Here is an 18,337-nt window from a genome sequence, read left to right as displayed (position 1 = left end):
TAATTTTCTCTTTTAATTTCCTTCTTATTTTATTATATCATATTCTAATTGAGATTTTTTTCTCTATTGCTCTAATTTAAAATATTTTCTACATATTTTTATTTTTTACTATAATTTGAATATGATAAACATAAAAAAGAAAAGAAAAAAAAAAAAACAAAACAACAATGAAGAAGCATGTTGATGGAAAACAATTGTAAAATGTTTTAAAGAAATGAAGAAACAAACCATTGATAATTGAAAATTTTGTTTTTAATAATTTGCAAACAAAACAATTATCCATAAAACTAATAGAAGACATTTAATTTCTTTGCATGTCAGTGAAATCATTTCCACATTATTTTAAAGACGATGGTATTTTTTTTATAATGATTATTTAAATATTTTTGTTTTTGTCAGTGCTTCTTATAATTCTCTTAATTTAGTTAAAACTGGTCTAAGCCAAGCGAAAACCCAGATGATGATTTTTTTTATATATAAACTAAAATTATTTTAATTATTTATTTACACAAGAAATTTAAAAAAAAAAATTAAACAAAAAGCCTAAAAATAATTTAATTTAAAAATAATTTTGCAAAAAAAAAGAAAACTAAAATGATTATATTTAAATACTATTATGAAGATTGAAAAAAAAGAACTTAAAAAAAACAAGCTTAATTAAGTAAACAATAAAAATAGTAACAAACAAAAAAATAATTAACATCTTTTTAATATTTTATAATAAAATACACATTCTCTCTCTCTCTCTTTAGGGCTCTGTTTGTTTAATACATTGATTTTGTTTTTGTTTAAGAGTTTTGGGTTAATTTTTTTGTTGTATTTGTGGTAGAAATAGTTGATATTGCTTGCACAGTTTGAAGCTTGTTTTTATTAGTTAAATTTATTTGATCTCTTTTTTTTGAGCTTGAGTTTTTGCTTTTTCCTGAATTATTAATTAATACTAATCTGTTTGTAGTTTTAAACTAAATTTTATGTTAAAAGTTTAGGTGTTTTGAAAATATTTGAAATTTTTGGAAAAAATCTCTAAAATGAGTTATTAAAACATTATCTTTTAAAAAAATATAACATTTTCGAACAAAAGTTTTTCACATTTTAGATAATTCTCTAAAAAATTCTCTTATTTTACAAGAATTCTCAAAAAATTCTTTTATATCTGAAGAGTTTTCGAAAAAAATTCATTTTAGAGTTTTTAAAGGATTTCTCTCATTTTAGTGAGTTTTTTGAAAATATTCTCTCATCTTAGAGAATTTTTATAAATATTAAAGAATTTTTAGAATTAGAAAATTTCTCTTTTTTAGAGAATTTTCAAAAAACACTTTCTTATTGGATTTGAATTGCTCTCCTTAGATAAATCCCGACAAATTGTCTCTTTTCAGATAGTTTCTGAAAATTCTCTCTAAGGGAATTTTTAAAAAAATACTCTATTTTGATCTCTCTTTAACAAAATCAAAAATTCTCTCTTTAGAAAATGTTTTGAAAAATTCTATTTTAGAAATTTAAAAAAAAAAAATTTCGAAAAATCTCTTTAAAATATTTTTCGAAAAATTCTCTCTTATTTAGATATTTTTTCAAAAAATTCTCTCTGTTTTAGAATACTCTATTTTGTTCTGTCTTAAACAAAATTTAAAGAAATTCTATGTGTAAAAAATTTCAAAACTTTATCTCGTTTTGAACGTTTTCGAAAAATTCTCTTCTTTTTTAGAAAAATTCTCTTTTTTTAGAACATTTTTAAAAAAATTCTCTTTTTTTTAGAAGATTTTTCAAAAAAATTCTCTCTTTTCTAGAAAATTTTTAGAAAAATTCTCTCATTTCAGAGCATTTTCCGAAGATTTTTCAAAAAATTCTCTCTTTTTTCAGAATATTTTTCAAAAAATTCTCTCTTTTCTAGAACATTTTTCGAAAAATTCTCTCTTTTCAGAGCATTTTCCGAATATTTTTCAAAAAATTCTCTCTTTTTAGAACATTTTTCAGAAAAATTCTCTCTTTTCTAGAACATTTTTAGAAAAATTCTCTCTTTTCAGAGCATTTTCCGAAAAACTTTTTTTAGAAAATTTTCGAAAAATTCTCTTATTTTTAGAGAACTTTCGAAAAATTCTCTAATTTTTTAGACTATTTTTCAAAAATTTCTCTCTTTTTTAAATCATTTTTCGAAAAATTCTCTCTTTTTAAGAACATTATTGAACAATTTCTCTTTTTAAAAGAAAATTTTCGAAAAATTCTCTCTTTTTTTTGGAAAATTGTCGAATTTTTAGAGAACTTTCGAAAAATGCTTTTTTTAGACTATTTTTTAAATTTCTCTCTTTTTTAGAACATTTTTCGAAAAATTCTCTCATTATTCAACAATTTATCTTTTCTTTTTAGAAAAAATTCGAAAAATTCTCTTTTTTTTAGAAAATTTTCGAAAAATTGTTTTAGAAAATTATTGAAAAATTCTCTTCTTTTTTGAAAAATTTCGAAAAATTCTTTTTTTTTTTTTTATTTTTGAAAAATTCTCTTTTTAGAAATATTTTCAAAAAATTCTCTTTTTTTAAGAAAATTAAAAAAAAAATCTCTTTTTGTAAGAAATTTTTTGAAAAATTCGCTTTTTTTTTAGAAAATTATCGAAAATTTATATCTTTTTAGAGAATTTCAAACAATTTTCTTATTTTTTAGAGAACTTTCGAACAATTCTCTTATTTTTAGAGAAATTTTGAAATATTCACTTATTTTTAGAGGATTTTTAAAACATTTTTTCGTAAGATATTTTTTATGTAATTTTCTTATTCATATTAATTATAAAAGAATGTGGCATGTACATGAAATCGTCCATATTTTTATTATCTTATCGTTTTTCTTTCTTTACCCCACCTGCTACATAAATATATTTTGCAATTATTTTTCCCTATTGTTTTAATTTAAACACAATTTTATTCCTTACACTTTATAATATCTATAACAAAAAAAAAAAGAAAACACCTAAAGAAAGACACAAACAAATTCCAGGTTGGTCTCTACACTGCAACAAACAATTACTGTTTACTGCTGTTCATTGACTTCACTTTCAAATGTTATACACTGCAAACTTTGCGTCATGCTTTAGTAAGTATGCCTTTTTTAATTAAATCTTTAGTTATTTTATTTCTAACAAAAACCTTATATTTTATCAAGTGTAAAATATAAAGTGTTTTTTGTTGTTGTTCGAAATAAATTTATTATTATTATTATTTACTTATATGTATCTCTATAAATGTATGTGTTTAAGAGCACTTATTTTAAATTAAATATTTACAAAACTTTAATAAATAAAAAACTGTGCCTTTTCACACACCCACACACACTCACACAAAATAAATGTATTTATATTTAAAAGTATAAAAAATATATAACTTTAAAAATAAACTGCTCAAATTGTTTATATTTATGTAAAAAACAAAAAAAAATTAAGAAAAAAGTTTTGTAAATAATTTATCTTTTTAATTAAATTTGTTTATGATTTATACTTTTGTTTTAACTAACAGAGCTCTAATTTTGAATAAAAATATTCAAATATTTTTAAAAAAATAAAGAATTTAAACAAATTTAATATTTTCAAAATTAGCATTAAAAATTTGATTTAAAACATTTCATTCAGTTTTATTTATAAACAATTTTTAAATTTATTAAAGATATATTAAAGTTTGTTTACAGATTAAATATTTAAATAGCCTTATTTCGGTACAAGTAGGGATTTCTGTTATATTATATGGGAATCTCTCAGTTTTCCAATATCGCTTTTTTGGATTATGTTTCAAATTAATTAATTGCCAATCTCTGATTTCCGTTTAATGATCTCTCACATAGACGTACATACATAAAATAACGTAAACTCCCACAACAATTTTTCAAAAAAGTCCAAAGTTTGTATACCCTACAGTACCGTGGAAAGCAGGGTTATTATGTCTTTGCACATTGACTCTATAAACGTATAAACATTTGTAAACAAAATATGTAATACAGTTCAGAATCTTAACTATATTATCTTAACTCCCAAACGGTCCGTGTCATTTTTTACCACTGATTTTTAACTCAGCGAGAGCTTTATCAATAGAAAGTTCTTGCCAGAAAATAACTATTGGCAACTGTAACCACAACTTACAATAACATTTAACGTCCATCTGATCTTGTATTTAAACTACAGGTCGCTATTAGGAAAATCATTTGATTAACCTTTAAAGGTAGGAATAAAAATAGTATATATTTTCATAAATTTTATCACATTCTTCTAAGAAAATATATTTTAAAGAAAGTAACAAGTTATTGGTTTAAAAAATTATATCTGAAATCCATCGATCTTCTAAACGATCGATTGCGATTACATATCTAAGGAGCTATAGTTAAACTCGATATAAAACTGAAAATATTTGAAATTACAAAAACCAGCTCAAAATCTGGGGCCGAAATATTGCATTTTTTAAAAACTAGTCCATCGACTAGTCTATATATTGGTCTGTTGACTACACTATGGACTGATCGGTTAACTAGTCAATGGACTACCATGTTGACTGTTGACTAGTCTATGAACGAGTCTGTTGTCTAAACTGTTGACTAGTCTATGGAGTAGTCAGCTGATTACTCTATAGACTAGTCAATGGACTTACCGGTTACCTGGACGAGTCTGTTGAATAGACTATGGATTAGTCTATTGACTATTCTATCGATTAGTCTATTGACTATGCTATGGATTTGTCTATTGACTAGACTATGGACTAATCTGTTGACTACTCTATGGACTACTATGTTGACTAGTCTACGGACGAGTCTATTGACGAGAATGTTGACTACTCTATGGACTAGCCTGTTGACTAGTCTATGGACGTGACTGTGAACTAATCTGTTGACTAGTCCATGGACTAATCTGTTGACTAGTTCATGAACTGTCTTATTAATAAGCCTATGGACTAATCTGTTGTTGTTGTAACAGATTGGCTGTGACTGGATGTTCTTCCTTCAAAATATTAAATAATATTAATTATTATTGGTGTCATGAGATGTTATTGGAAGCTGGAACGTTCTCACGATAATTGGATCTCCGCTCCGGAACGACCCGATTCTCAATCGGCCAAAGATTCTCAACTCAGCAACAGCTGTATCAACCGGACTAGTCTGTTGGTTAGTCTGATGACTAGTTATTGATTAGTCTATGGACTAGTCCCTTAAGTAGTCTATAGACGAGACTGTTGACTAGTCTTGGGACGAGCCTGTTGACAAGTCTATATACTAGTGTGTTGACTTGTCTATTGACTAAAATGTTGTCTACTCTATGGAATAGTCAGTTGAATAGTTTATGGACTAGTCTGTTTACTATTCTATTGACTAGTGTGTTGACTTGTCTATGGACTAGTCTGTTGACTAGTCTATGGACCAATCTGTTGACTAGACTATAGATAAGTCTATTGGCTAGTCTTCGAACGAATCTGGACTAGCCTATTGCCTGGTCTTTAGACCAATCTGAAGACTATTGTATGGACGAATCTGCTGACTAGTCTATGAACTAGTCTGTCTAATCTATATACTAGTCTCTAGACTTGTGCGCTATCTAGTCTATATATTAGTCCATGGACTAGTTGGTTAACAGGTCTATGGACTAGCCTATGCACTGGTTTCTGAACTAGTTTGTTAAATAGCATATGGTCTATTCTGTTGTCTAGTCTGTTGACTATTCTCTGGAAGAGTCTGTTGAATAGTATTAAGACGAGTCTATTGACTAGTATATGGACAAGGCTGTTGACTATTCTATGGACGAGTATGTTGACTAACCTATGGACTAATCTATTGACTATTCGATTAACTAGTGTGTTGACTAGTCTATGGACGAGTCTTTTTACTAGAATATGCTGTAAGCTAGTCGATGGATGTATCTGTTAGCTGTTCTGGACTGTAAACTCTGTTGACTAGTTTATAGACGTTTCTGTTAACTAGTCTCTGGACTAATGTATACTCCAGTATATTGAGTAGTCTATTTATTAGCTAGTCTGTTTATTATCGGCTCCTGCTTTGTCGAAACAAAAGCTTTTATTCAAATTTAATTTCATTAAAAACCAAACTCTTAATTCAGACATAAAATTCGAAACTCTTGATCACATACACAGATATCTAAGAACTTTTTTTAATTTGTTTTTTAAATTACAGCATTTAAATTTTTCAAAATTCTACTATTTTAAACTTAAAGTTGTACTATGCTTAATCTAAACTATAGGCTTTTATAAAAACTAATCTATCAGTTAACGCTTAATTATTATGTGTTTCTGCTGTTAAATAAAATATGCTTAAAGCTAAATTAAAATTAAAATAAAATTATTTCTAAACAGTATAAATTCGATAATAAAAAAAAACTTCGATTCGATTTATGGAATTGGTTAAAAATACAAAATTCGGGCTTAAATTAAATGAATCCCTAAATTAAATTCTATAGGGATAGATAACGTATGAAAAAAAATGTGATTAAAACACGTCTAAAATAAAAAAAATACCAATAATATATTTGAAATAAACCAAACAAAAAGACCATTAAATAATAATCCCTTAAAGCATAAATAATTTTTAAATTTATTTAAGGTTTGCAAAAGAAAATGTTGAAAAAAATTTTTTTTAAAAAACTTTTAAAAAATTTAAAAATTTTTATGCCTCCTCAAAGGTTTTATAAACTATAAACAACATTTTCAATTACCAACTAAACAAACTTAATAACTTCAAATAAAAAATTATTGAAAATGGAAGAATTTATTATTAATAACAGATAAATAATTCCACCAGTATTTTTTAAAATAAAAAACAAGTTGAAAAGAAAAAAAAAAAAAAAAAAACGTAATGTGTATTATATATATAGAAATATTAATTTTTAATTAAAAAAAAAATAATAATAAAAACCAAAACCATATTTTATTTAAAAATATGTAGTAGTATTTCGAACAGCATTTAGATTTTATTTGCTTCAAATTATTTTCCATAAATAAGAAAAAATAAAAATAAAAACCATATTTACAACTAATAAATTCAAATAATAGTATGTATGTCAGCACACCACTTGGTATTCAAAAGAAAAAAATTTGAACGAATAATTACAAAAAAAAAAAAAAAACACCAGCGAGCGCTTTATTTGTGAATAATAAAACAAAATATATTTAAACAAAATAATAATAATAAAATTATATTTATTAAAAATAAAAAAAAAACAACTTATATGTATTTCAGCTATATTCTACTTAAATGCAAATTAATAATAAAGACAACTTAAAAAAAAATTAATAATAATTAAAACTTACAAACAAAATGCTTATTTTACACTAAATACAAAAGAAAATTATATTCAAAAATTAAATATTTAAAAACAAAAGAATTAACTTAAATAATTACAAATTCTTTCATTGTAAGAATAAAATGAAACAACTAAGTAAGTGAATAATATAAAATCGAATTGATAAAATAAAGAAAAGAAAACTATATAAAAATAATTAAAAAAATCGATGTTTTATTTCAATACGTTTTTTTTTAAATATCGAGACACTATATTCAAAAATGGCTTGATTAGAGATTAGGCTATAGACCAGACTATAGACTAGACTATAGACTAGACTATAGACTAGACTATAGACTAGACTATAGACTAGACTATAGACTAGACTATAGACTAGACTATAGACTAGACTATAGACTAGACTATAGACTAGACTATAGACTAGACTATAGACTATTCTATAGACTAGACTATGGACTAGACTATAGACTAGACTATAGACTAGACTAGACTATAGACTAGACTATAGACTAAACTATAGACTAAACTATAGACTAAACTATAGACTAGACTATAGACTAGACTATAAACTAGACTAGACTATAGACTAGACTATAGACTAGATTATAGACTAGACTATAGACTAGACTATAGAATAGACTATAGACAAGACTATAGACTAGACTATAAACTAGACTATAGACTAGACTATAGACTAGACTATAGACTAGACTATAGACTAGACTATAGACTAGACTATAGACTAGACTATAGACTAGACTATAGACTAGACTATAGACTAGACTATAGACTAGACTATAGACTAGACTATAGACTAGACTATAGACTAGACTATAGACTAGACTATAGACTAGACTATAGACTAGACTATAGACTAGACTATAGACTAGACTATAGACTAGACTATAGACTAGACTATAGACTAGACTATAGACTAGACTATAGACTAGACTATAGACTAGACTATAGAATGGACTATAGACTAGACTATAGACTAGACTATAGACAAGACTATAGACTAGACTATAGACTAGACTGTAGACTAGACTATAGACTAGAATATAGACTAGACTATAGACTAGACTGTAGACTAGACTATAGACTAGACTATAGACTAGACTATAGGCTATACTATAGACTAGACTATACTATAGACTAGAATATTATAGACTAGACTATAGACTAGACTATTATAGAGTAGACTATAGACTTGACTATTATAGACTAGACTAGACTATAGACTAGACTATTATAGACTAGACTATTATAGACTAGACTATTATAACTAGACTATTATAGACTAGACTATAGACTAGACTATTATAGACCAGACTATAGACTAGACTGTAGACTAGACTATAGACTAGACTATTTGCTCCAAGGCCACCCTACTATCCAGACATCTGGATAGTTTTGTGATAGTACGAACTTAATAAGTAAAGATGCAGCAACATATACCATTCTTAAACATTAATGTACAGGTCAAACCTTTTGAGATTGGGACAATAAGGTAAAACATGAATGATTCGCTCAATGAAGACCTACAATAAATCTCTGAATGGGGTCGTGTGAATGGTCGATCCAGCAGCTGGACAAGCAATCACTACCCCCTTAAACACAATAATGTTCACCTTAAACACAATAATGTCCACTGGACATAACACACATTTTTCAAGTGTATCGGTTTTTTTTAACGTTGTAAGAATCCTATCTGATTTTCTTAGTATATAAACCCGACCCGATCAAAATGTAATACAACATTCATATGTGGGTCATTGCTTTAAAATCTATTTTAGTTTTACTCGAACGCCTACAGGAGAGGGGGTATCCACTCTATTGACTCTCTTTAGCACTGTCGCAATAGGTATATTCTTCCCAATATTCGCACATTTATACGCAACACTCGTCTTTCTTCAGGAACACAAATCCCAAATTTTTATACGAAAGTCTTTCCTGACATGTCTTGGTTTAATTCCAATAATACGTTGTTGTAACAGCTAAAACTATAAAATATCTAGTAAGATAGTTCAACATCGATGTCAAGGCCTAAAAATTGTACTACTTTAACAGGATGTATTCAGAAATACATTGGATAAAGTAGGATTGATTAAGCAGTTTATTAAATGGTGTTTATCATGGGCACCCTGATTACAAGCTTGACATTCATTGGGGAAGATACGGTCTATGGAGGTCCAGTAGGTGTTAAGCCTGATCCAATGATATTTCAGCTTTTGACAATGCAGTGGTGCTCTATGGATCATAACCTAATTTTGTTCTAAAAATGTGCCCAAATTGAATAGGATTCAAGTCAACTTATTGCCTTGAGTAATGTTTTAAGGTAATTTCATAGGCAAATGCTTTAAATATTTCTCCACTGGGTTCACATAGCGAATGTTTATTATTGATTAAATCAAAATGCTCGTAAATAGTATTTAGAGATTATTTTAACGGCAGACTGTGAAGTGGATGGATTTGCAGTTTTCACTGACGGTACAAGACGTATACCAGCACGGGTGCAGGTGTCTACATTGCTGATAACGATATAAAAATATCCTTCAGACTTTCTAACGAACGTAGTGTCTTCCAAGCAGAGATTCTAACGATCATACAGTAAAATCGAGCTCAGGTTGTAGATTGTAAAAATGCCTTTAGGGACATTAAGAGCCTGTTTACCAATAGATTGTGTTGGGTGCCGATGCACTGGGATGTGCATGGTAATGAGGTTATGGGAGAATTAGCTATATTAGGTTCGAACCTTGATATAGATGACATGGAAAGGGTGAAGAAAGCTCCCATTTGTCACTATTATAGGTTTATATTCGAGAGAATGCCGGTTAACCGGTCCAGGAATAGTAGAAACTTGACGTAAGGGCTACCAAGATACTTATAGGACTGGATAGATGCAGTTAAAGGATTCTGATAGGGATGCTAACGGGGTATTTCTCAATTAGGATCTTTACCAATAAATGGGTCAGTAGTATAACGGACAACCAGTCCTGGAATAGTAGATTGGATTGCAAAATATCAAACTTGATGTGAGGGCTACCAAGATACTCATAGGACTGGATAGATGCAATCTAAGGATGCTGAAACGGAAGCTCAATTACTCAATTAGGTCCTTTGTCAGTAAATGGGACAGTAATATAATGAACTATTTATGCGAAGATGCAGAGGAACTAGAGACGGTCGAGTAGATAATTTGCCACTGAATATCAGGTTGAAATTCCTCGGAAGTAGGTTCCATGACGAACGGGGGAAAATTGCTTGACTTAACCCTTGCAGTCTATTAGGTTTTATCAGCGGAATTAGAATATTCGATTCTAAATGTCCGTTGAGAGTATTTTGAGGTTATTTGACAGACAGACTGTGACGATCCTCAAAGTTGAGTTATGAATATGTATCCACTAGACTGCTGCTGGTACATTTTTTGTTTCTATTAGGACTTTTTCTAAAAGCTTTTGTTGCTGTTTTTCTAAATATTTCATATTTTGAGGTTATAGATAAGCAAACTTTAATAATTTTTTTGTTAGGCTGCACTCAGCGATTGTGATATTAAAATTATTTAAATTAGAACTTTTTTAGAAGTATATTGGTAAAAATCCAATGTATTTTGAGTGTTTTTATACAAAAGTTTAAAATAAACTTACCACCGTCCGATACATTGATTCAGTTTTACACGGTTTTTATATAATTTTCTAATCCGTAAGTCAGTATTAAGCACCAAGACTAAAAATTGTACAACTTCTTGCACATTAGCTCATAAATCCATTAGAAAGAGTAAAGTAGAATTGTCGAACCAGTTGTGAGGAGTAATATAAAGATCTTAGCCCAAAGCAAGATCATGCGTCCCTTGTTTTTAAAAAATTTAAAAAAATCACAGAAAAAACAGAAAATTCCAAAATACTTTAAAATAATTAATTTGTGTAAAAAGGACGAATTCAAGAAATAAACTTAAAATTAATGAATTTATTTTAGTGTAGAACATTTTTCAACGGCAACGATTTAAATTTGCGTTTAAAATTTTTTGGCTATAGTTCTTTATAAATTCCATTTTTTTTATAAAAATCGTGGCCGTTAAAAATTTCCTAAATAACTAATTAATAATAAAAAAAAAATAAAGTCAATAAAAAAAACTTAGTATAATGTGCATAGAATAGCATAGTTTTTGTTTTATAAAATACAAGCAAATTTTAGTTAAATCTTTTAAGTAAAATGTGGTCAATACAAAATCATTGCTAATAAGCAAACAACAGATGTCTAATAATATGTTTGTTTTCAGTTAACTAAATTACTTAAGAATAAAGAGAAGTATAAGTAAAAAATAAACTAAAAACTATAAAGCTTTAACTATATTTACTGGGTAAAAACTTAAGATTTACTAGCTTAACTTATGTACAATAAATGGGGCTAGAACGGCCGCCCAAATTATGTATATGTGTAGTAAAGGGTGAGGCTAAACACCATTCATACCAAATTTTTTGCTTAGAAACACAACGCCAGAAATGTATTTCAATAGTTTGACCCTTTTTAACATCCATGGGTTCCTAGAAAAGAAACATATACAGTTATTATACTTTTCGCTACATTAGATTCAATTTAAAACTTACCGTAAATGGAAAATACATGGGAAACCAAGATGGCATTCCCTTAGTATGAGTGGGAGGATTAATACTCATTATTATATCATTGTAAAGAACACATTCAAAATAGCCCGCTATACCGGTCAAAACACAATCTAATTCTACTTTAAATTTTAAAACCTTATAACGACTATTGTCAATAACAGCCTCACGATTTGGATGAACAAATTCGAATAATGCTTTAGTCTTATCGATATTGTAAATATTCTTAAGTAATACCACAAAACCACTTTCGGCATGTGTATGATAAGTGGATTGTTTTTCACGTGCAAATGCCTCATGACGCGCCACTTGACGCACAGCATTATAGAGTTTCGAAGACATTATGGGATTTATAAATGATACCGATTTACAGGGTATACTTATGCCATCGGGTTTTAATAACTTTTGAGCACAATCTAAACACTCGGGTGAGAGTTCATTGTCACCGAAAGAACCTAAAAGTTCTGAAACTAATATGTCCGCCTGTTCGGGTGGTGAAAATTCGCGCATATCTTTAGAGAAAATGTGTACATCTGAAAAGAGGGCGTATCGTAATTTAGATTAAAAGCGTTGGAAATTGGAAAATTAAATATTTACCATTATTATGCCATAACTTCTTGGCTATAGCGGTTAGAGTACGTATGGCATTAGGATTTTTCTCTATAATATAAACTCTAACTTTACGATTGGTGTTTTTAGCTGCGTTTAAGGCCGATCTAACTAAAGGACCACGACCAGCACCCAAAACCATAATGATGGTCTAAAAAAGAAAGAAAAATAAACTTTCTTAATTTTGCAGTCTAGTCTAATAACTTGACTATAGACTAAACTATATATATATAGTCTAGTCTATAGTCTAGCTTATAGTCTGGACTATAGTCTAGCATATAGTACTACAGTTCAGACTATAATCTAGTTTAAAGTCTGGACTAAAGTTTAGTCTATAATCTGGATTAGTTTATTCTATAATCTGGATTAGTTTAGTCTATAATCTGGACTATGGTTTAGTTAATAGTCTGGACTATAGTCTAATCTGTAGTCTGTACTATAGTCTAGCCTATAGCCTGGTCTACAGACTAGTCTAGAGTCTAGTCTACATTTTGGACTATAGTCTAGTCTTTAGTCTCGTCTAATGAAGTCTATAGTCTGGTCAATAGTCTATTCTATAGTCTGCTTACCAATTTCTCTTCAATTTCATCTTCCTTAACACGATCTTTTAAAGCAGCTTCTATAGCATCTTGATATAATTTATATTTCACAGGATCTTTTTCAAATATCTCATAAGTATAACAGTCCAAATTATCATATAAAGGTTGTAAGGGAATCTCCAAAACATCTTCATAGCTAAAACAATAAATTACAATCAGAATAATGTACTTCCAAAACTTTTTATAATCTCTCTAACCTTTGTAAACTGTGAGAATCTTTAAAAGTTTCTCGGAAATTAATCAAATAATCAGTGTACAACTTAAGGCTGGGATCATCGGTATCGGTGGAGACAATCATATTGACATGAGCTTGTATGAATAGTTTAAGCACTTCTTGCCAGGCCTTTGGCAGTACGGGATAATTATGACGATTTCTTATGAACATAGTGGAAGGCAAGACAATAGCTTCGACTGGCTCACCCAACCAGCGACAAATAACATTTATATCAGGACGTTCTCCTTCGTTAAATTCAAGTACAACTTTTAGTTTAGGATTAAAATCAGCGGCACGGCGAAAATGATTCCACCAATGCCAGCTGTCTTCGGCTTCTAAAGCTAAGACATCATCTTCGGATAAATCACGACGACAGGTGGACTGAGCAATGGCTCTATTGAATAAAGGAACTTGTAAAAGCATAATGCCTAAAGGATTATAATCAAAAGGTGTGTATTAATATAATACAGTAAAAATTATTTAGTCAGCGTAGTCCATGACTGAAAAACTTGCTCCAACTTACCCTTCGATTTATTTGTTAAAACCGTAGACAAATTGAAATTATTTCTTTTCTTTAATTTCATCATAGTATAACCACCATATTGCAAATGCTCAGTCCAGGATATATCACGTTTTAGAATTTCCACCGAATTTTTACGCACTTCCTCATCATCCGAATCACAATCAATGGTGTCCGAGAGTAAAGTTATTATTTTGCCATTCCATTGATCGGCCGTCAGCACTAGATCCGAATAAGTAAAATTAGTTTGCTTTTCTTTCATGGGTTCACGTTGAAATTCCATAGGCATGTCCACACAATTCAGAGGTACTGCTATCACGGAATAATTATTACGATGGGCCTTTTCAATTTGACTGGGCAAGTTGGAAATGCCCTCTTGTAGTAGACATATGTAAGGCATTGTTATTATTAATGAGGTAAGTGCAAAAACTGGAAATAATTAATTATTATTTATTTAAAACAGTATACAAGCACGTTGCTTTTTCCCAAGAAGACGCTGATTTTTTTGTATGAATTAAAGTAAATGCAACAACAACACAACCGGTAAAAATTGAAATGTCAACGGCAACAGTGTTGTCATATAGATGTCTACAGCTGGAATATTAAGCGGTTTTTCGTATAATTTTTAGCAGGTGCTTAAAAAATAGCACAAATGAAAAATATTTAATAATCCGTTAAGTAATAAATAAATATGCAAATTATTTAATAATTAATGTAATATATTAACTAACTAACTAACTAACTAACTAACTAACTAACTAACTAACTAACTAACTAACTAACTAACTAACTAACTAACTAACTAACTAACTAACTAACTAACTAACTAACTAACTAACTAACTAACTAACTAACTAACTAACTAACTAACTAACTAACTAACTAACTAACTAACTAACTAACTAACTAACTAACTAACTAACTAACTAACTAACTACTAACTAACTAACTAACTAACTAACTAACTAACTAACTAACTAACTAACTAACTAACTAACTAACTAACTAACTAACTAACTAACTAACTACTAACTAACTAACTAACTAACTAACTAACTAACTAACTAACTAACTAACTAACTAACTAACTAACTAACTAACTAACTAACTACTAACTAACTAACTACTAACTACTAACTAACTAACTACTAACTAACTAACTACTAACTAACTACTAACTAACTAACTAACTACTAACTAACTAACTAACTAACTAACTAACTAACTAACTAACTAACTAACTAACTAACTAACTAACTAACTAACTAACTAACTAACTAACTAACTAACTAACTAACTAACTAACTAACTAACTAACTACTAACTAACTAACTAACTAACTAACTAACTAACTAACTAACTAACTACTAACTAACTAACTAACTAACTAACTAACTACTACTAACTAACTAACTAACTAACTAACTAACTAACTAACTAACTAACTAACTAACTAACTAACTAACTAACTAACTAACTAACTAACTAACTAACTACTAACTAACTAACTAACTAACTAACTAACTAACTAACTAACTAACTACTAACTAACTAACTAACTAACTAACTAACTAACTAACTAACTAACTAACTAACTAACTAACTAACTACTAACTAACTAACTAACTAACTAACTAACTAACTAACTACTAACTAACTAACTAACTAACTAACTAACTAACTAACTAACTAACTAACTAACTAACTACTAACTAACTAACTAACTAACTACTAACTAACTAACTAACTAACTAACTAACTAACTAACTAACTAACTAACTACTAACTAACTAACTAACTAACTAACTAACTAACTAACTAACTAACTAACTAACTAACTAACTAACTAACTAACTACTAACTAACTAACTAACTAACTAACTAACTAACTAACTAACTAACTAACTACTAACTAACTAACTAACTAACTAACTAACTAACTAACTAACTAACTAACTAACTAACTAACTAACTAACTAACTAACTAACTAACTAACTAACTAACTAACTAACTAACTAACTAACTAACTAACTAACTAACTAACTAACTAACTAACTAACTAACTAACTAACTAACTAACTAACTAACTAACTAACTAACTAACTAACTAACTAACTAACTAACTAACTAACTAACTAACTAACTAACTAACTAACTAACTAACTAACTAACTAACTAACTAACTAACTAACTAACTAACTAACCTAAATAACTAACTAACTAACTAACTAACTAACTAACTAACTAACTAACTAACTACTACTAACTAACTAACTAACTAACTAACTAACTAACTAACTAACTAAACTAACTAACTACTAACTAACATAACTAACTAACTAACTAACTAACTAACTAACTAACTAACTAACTAACTACTAACTAACTAACTAACTAACTAACTAACTAACTAACTAACTAACTAATCGACTAACTAACTAACTAACCTAACTAACTAACTTACTTAACTAACTAACTAACTCACTAACTAAACTAATATATTACGAAACTAACTAAACAAACAACCAAACAAACAAACAACAAACCAACAAACAAACAACAAACAAACAAACAACAAACAACAAACAAACAAACCAAACAAACAAACAAACAACAACAAACAAACAAACAAACAAACAAACAGACAAACAAACAAACAAACAACAAACAAACAAAACAAACCAACAACAAACAAACAACAACAAACACAACAAACAACAACAAACAAACAAACAAACAGAACAAACAACAAACAAACAAACAACAACACAAACAAACAAAACCAAACAAACAAACAAACAAACCCACACAAACAGAACAAACAACAACAAACAAACAAACAAAAAACAAACAAACAACAAACAACAAACAAACAAACAAACAAACAACAAACAAAACAAACAACAAAACAAACAAACGAACAACAACAAACAAACAAACAAACAAACAAACAAACAAACAAACAAACAACAACAACAAACAAACAAACAAACAAACAAGACACAAACACAACAAAACAAACAACAAACAACAAACAAACAAACAAACAAACAAACAAACAAACAAACAACAACAACAAACAAACAACAGACAAACAAACAAACAAACAAACAAACAACAAACAACACAAACAACAAACAAACAACAAACAACAAACAACAACAAACAAACAACAAACTCAAACAACAACAAACAAACTAAACAAACAAACAAACAAACAACAAACAACAAACAAACAAACAGAACAAACAAACAAAACAAACAAACAAGACAAACGAAACAACAACACAAACACAAACAACAAACAAACAAACAAACAAACAACAAACAAACAACAAACAGACAAAAAAACAAAAACAAACAAAACAACAAAACAACAAACAAACAACAAACAAAACGCAACAAAACAAACACAAACAAACAAACAAACAAACAACAACAAACAAACAAACAACAAAACAAACAACAAACAAACAAACAAACAAACCAACAAAACAAACAAACAAACAAAACAAACAAACAAACAAACAAACAAAACAAACAAACAAACAAACAAACAACAAACAAACAAACAAACAAACAAACAAACAAACAAACTAACAACAAACAAAACAAACAAAACAAACAAACAAACAAACAAACAAACAACAAACAGACAAACAAACAAACAAACAAACAAACCAAAAACAACAAACAACAAACAGACAAACAAACAGAACCAAACAAAACAAACAAACAAACAAACAAACAAACAACAAACAAACAGAACAAACAAACAAAACCAAACAACAAACAACAGACAACAAACACAAACAAACAACAAACACAAACAAACAAACAACAAACAACAAACAAACAAACAAACTAACAAACTAACTAACTAACTAACTACTAACTAACTAACTAACTAACTAACTAACTAACTAACTAACTAACTAACTAACTAACTAACTAACTAACTAACTAACTAACTAACTAACTAACTACTAACTAACTAACTAACTACTAACTAACTAACTAACTAACTAACTAACTAACTACTAACTAACTAACTAACTAACTAACTAACTAACTAACTAACTAACTAACTAACTAACTAACTAACTAACTAACTACTAACTAACTAACTAACTAACTAACTAACTAACTAACTAACTAACTAACTACTAACTAACTAACTAACTAACTAACTAACTAACTAACTAACTACTAACTAACTAACTAACTAACTAACTAACTAACTAACTAACTAACTAACTAACTAACTAACTAACTAACTACTAACTAACTAACTACTAACTAACTAACTAACTAACTAACTAACTAACTAACTAACTAACTAACTAACTAACTAACTAACTAACTAACTAACTAACTAACTAACTAACTAACTAACTAACTAACTAACTAACTAACTAACTCTAGCTAACTAACTCCAAATTCAATAAAAACATTTTAAAAATTCATAGACCGGCAATATTTTTTGCACCTTAGACATG

The 18,337-nt window shown here is 28.2% G+C and overlaps 1 protein-coding gene across 1 annotated transcript; it reads right to left on the bottom strand.

Annotated features, from left to right (window-relative positions):
• Positions 1-11,101: 11,101 nt before the first annotated feature.
• On the bottom strand, positions 11,102-14,390 carry LOC119612110 (protein arginine N-methyltransferase 5). Its single transcript, XM_037967841.1, has 6 exons — positions 13,841-14,390; positions 13,301-13,745; positions 13,074-13,239; positions 12,493-12,655; positions 11,881-12,428; positions 11,102-11,817 (listed from the first exon to the last, which is right to left on the bottom strand). Exons 1-6 carry the CDS (start codon positions 14,235-14,237, stop codon positions 11,662-11,664), a joined length of 1,875 nt encoding a protein of 624 aa, XP_037823769.1. The 5' UTR covers positions 14,238-14,390; the 3' UTR covers positions 11,102-11,661.
• Between the last annotated feature and the right edge of the window lie 3,947 nt (positions 14,391-18,337).

Source organism: Lucilia sericata, unplaced genomic scaffold (genome assembly GCF_015586225.1).
Source record: "Lucilia sericata isolate MDLA Ls3-8-SP2 unplaced genomic scaffold, ASM1558622v1 Contig001604F_arrow, whole genome shotgun sequence".
In the NCBI taxonomy this organism is placed as follows: Eukaryota; Metazoa; Arthropoda; class Insecta; order Diptera; family Calliphoridae; genus Lucilia; species Lucilia sericata.
The sequence above is the reverse complement of the archived record's forward strand: the minus strand, read 5'-3'. Positions and strand labels throughout refer to the sequence as shown.

Coding starts and splice junctions, on each gene's coding strand:
- LOC119612110 (XM_037967841.1), bottom strand. CDS start 14,237: ATGCCTTACATATGTCTACTACAAGAGGGCATTTCCAACTTGCCCAGT. Junction 12,656..13,073: donor ATGAAATTGAAGAGAAATTG/GTAAGCAGACTA, acceptor TTTCTTTTTTAG/ACCATCATTATGGTTTTGGG. Junction 12,429..12,492: donor GAAGTTATGGCATAATAATG/GTAAATATTTAA, acceptor CCCTCTTTTCAG/ATGTACACATTTTCTCTAAA.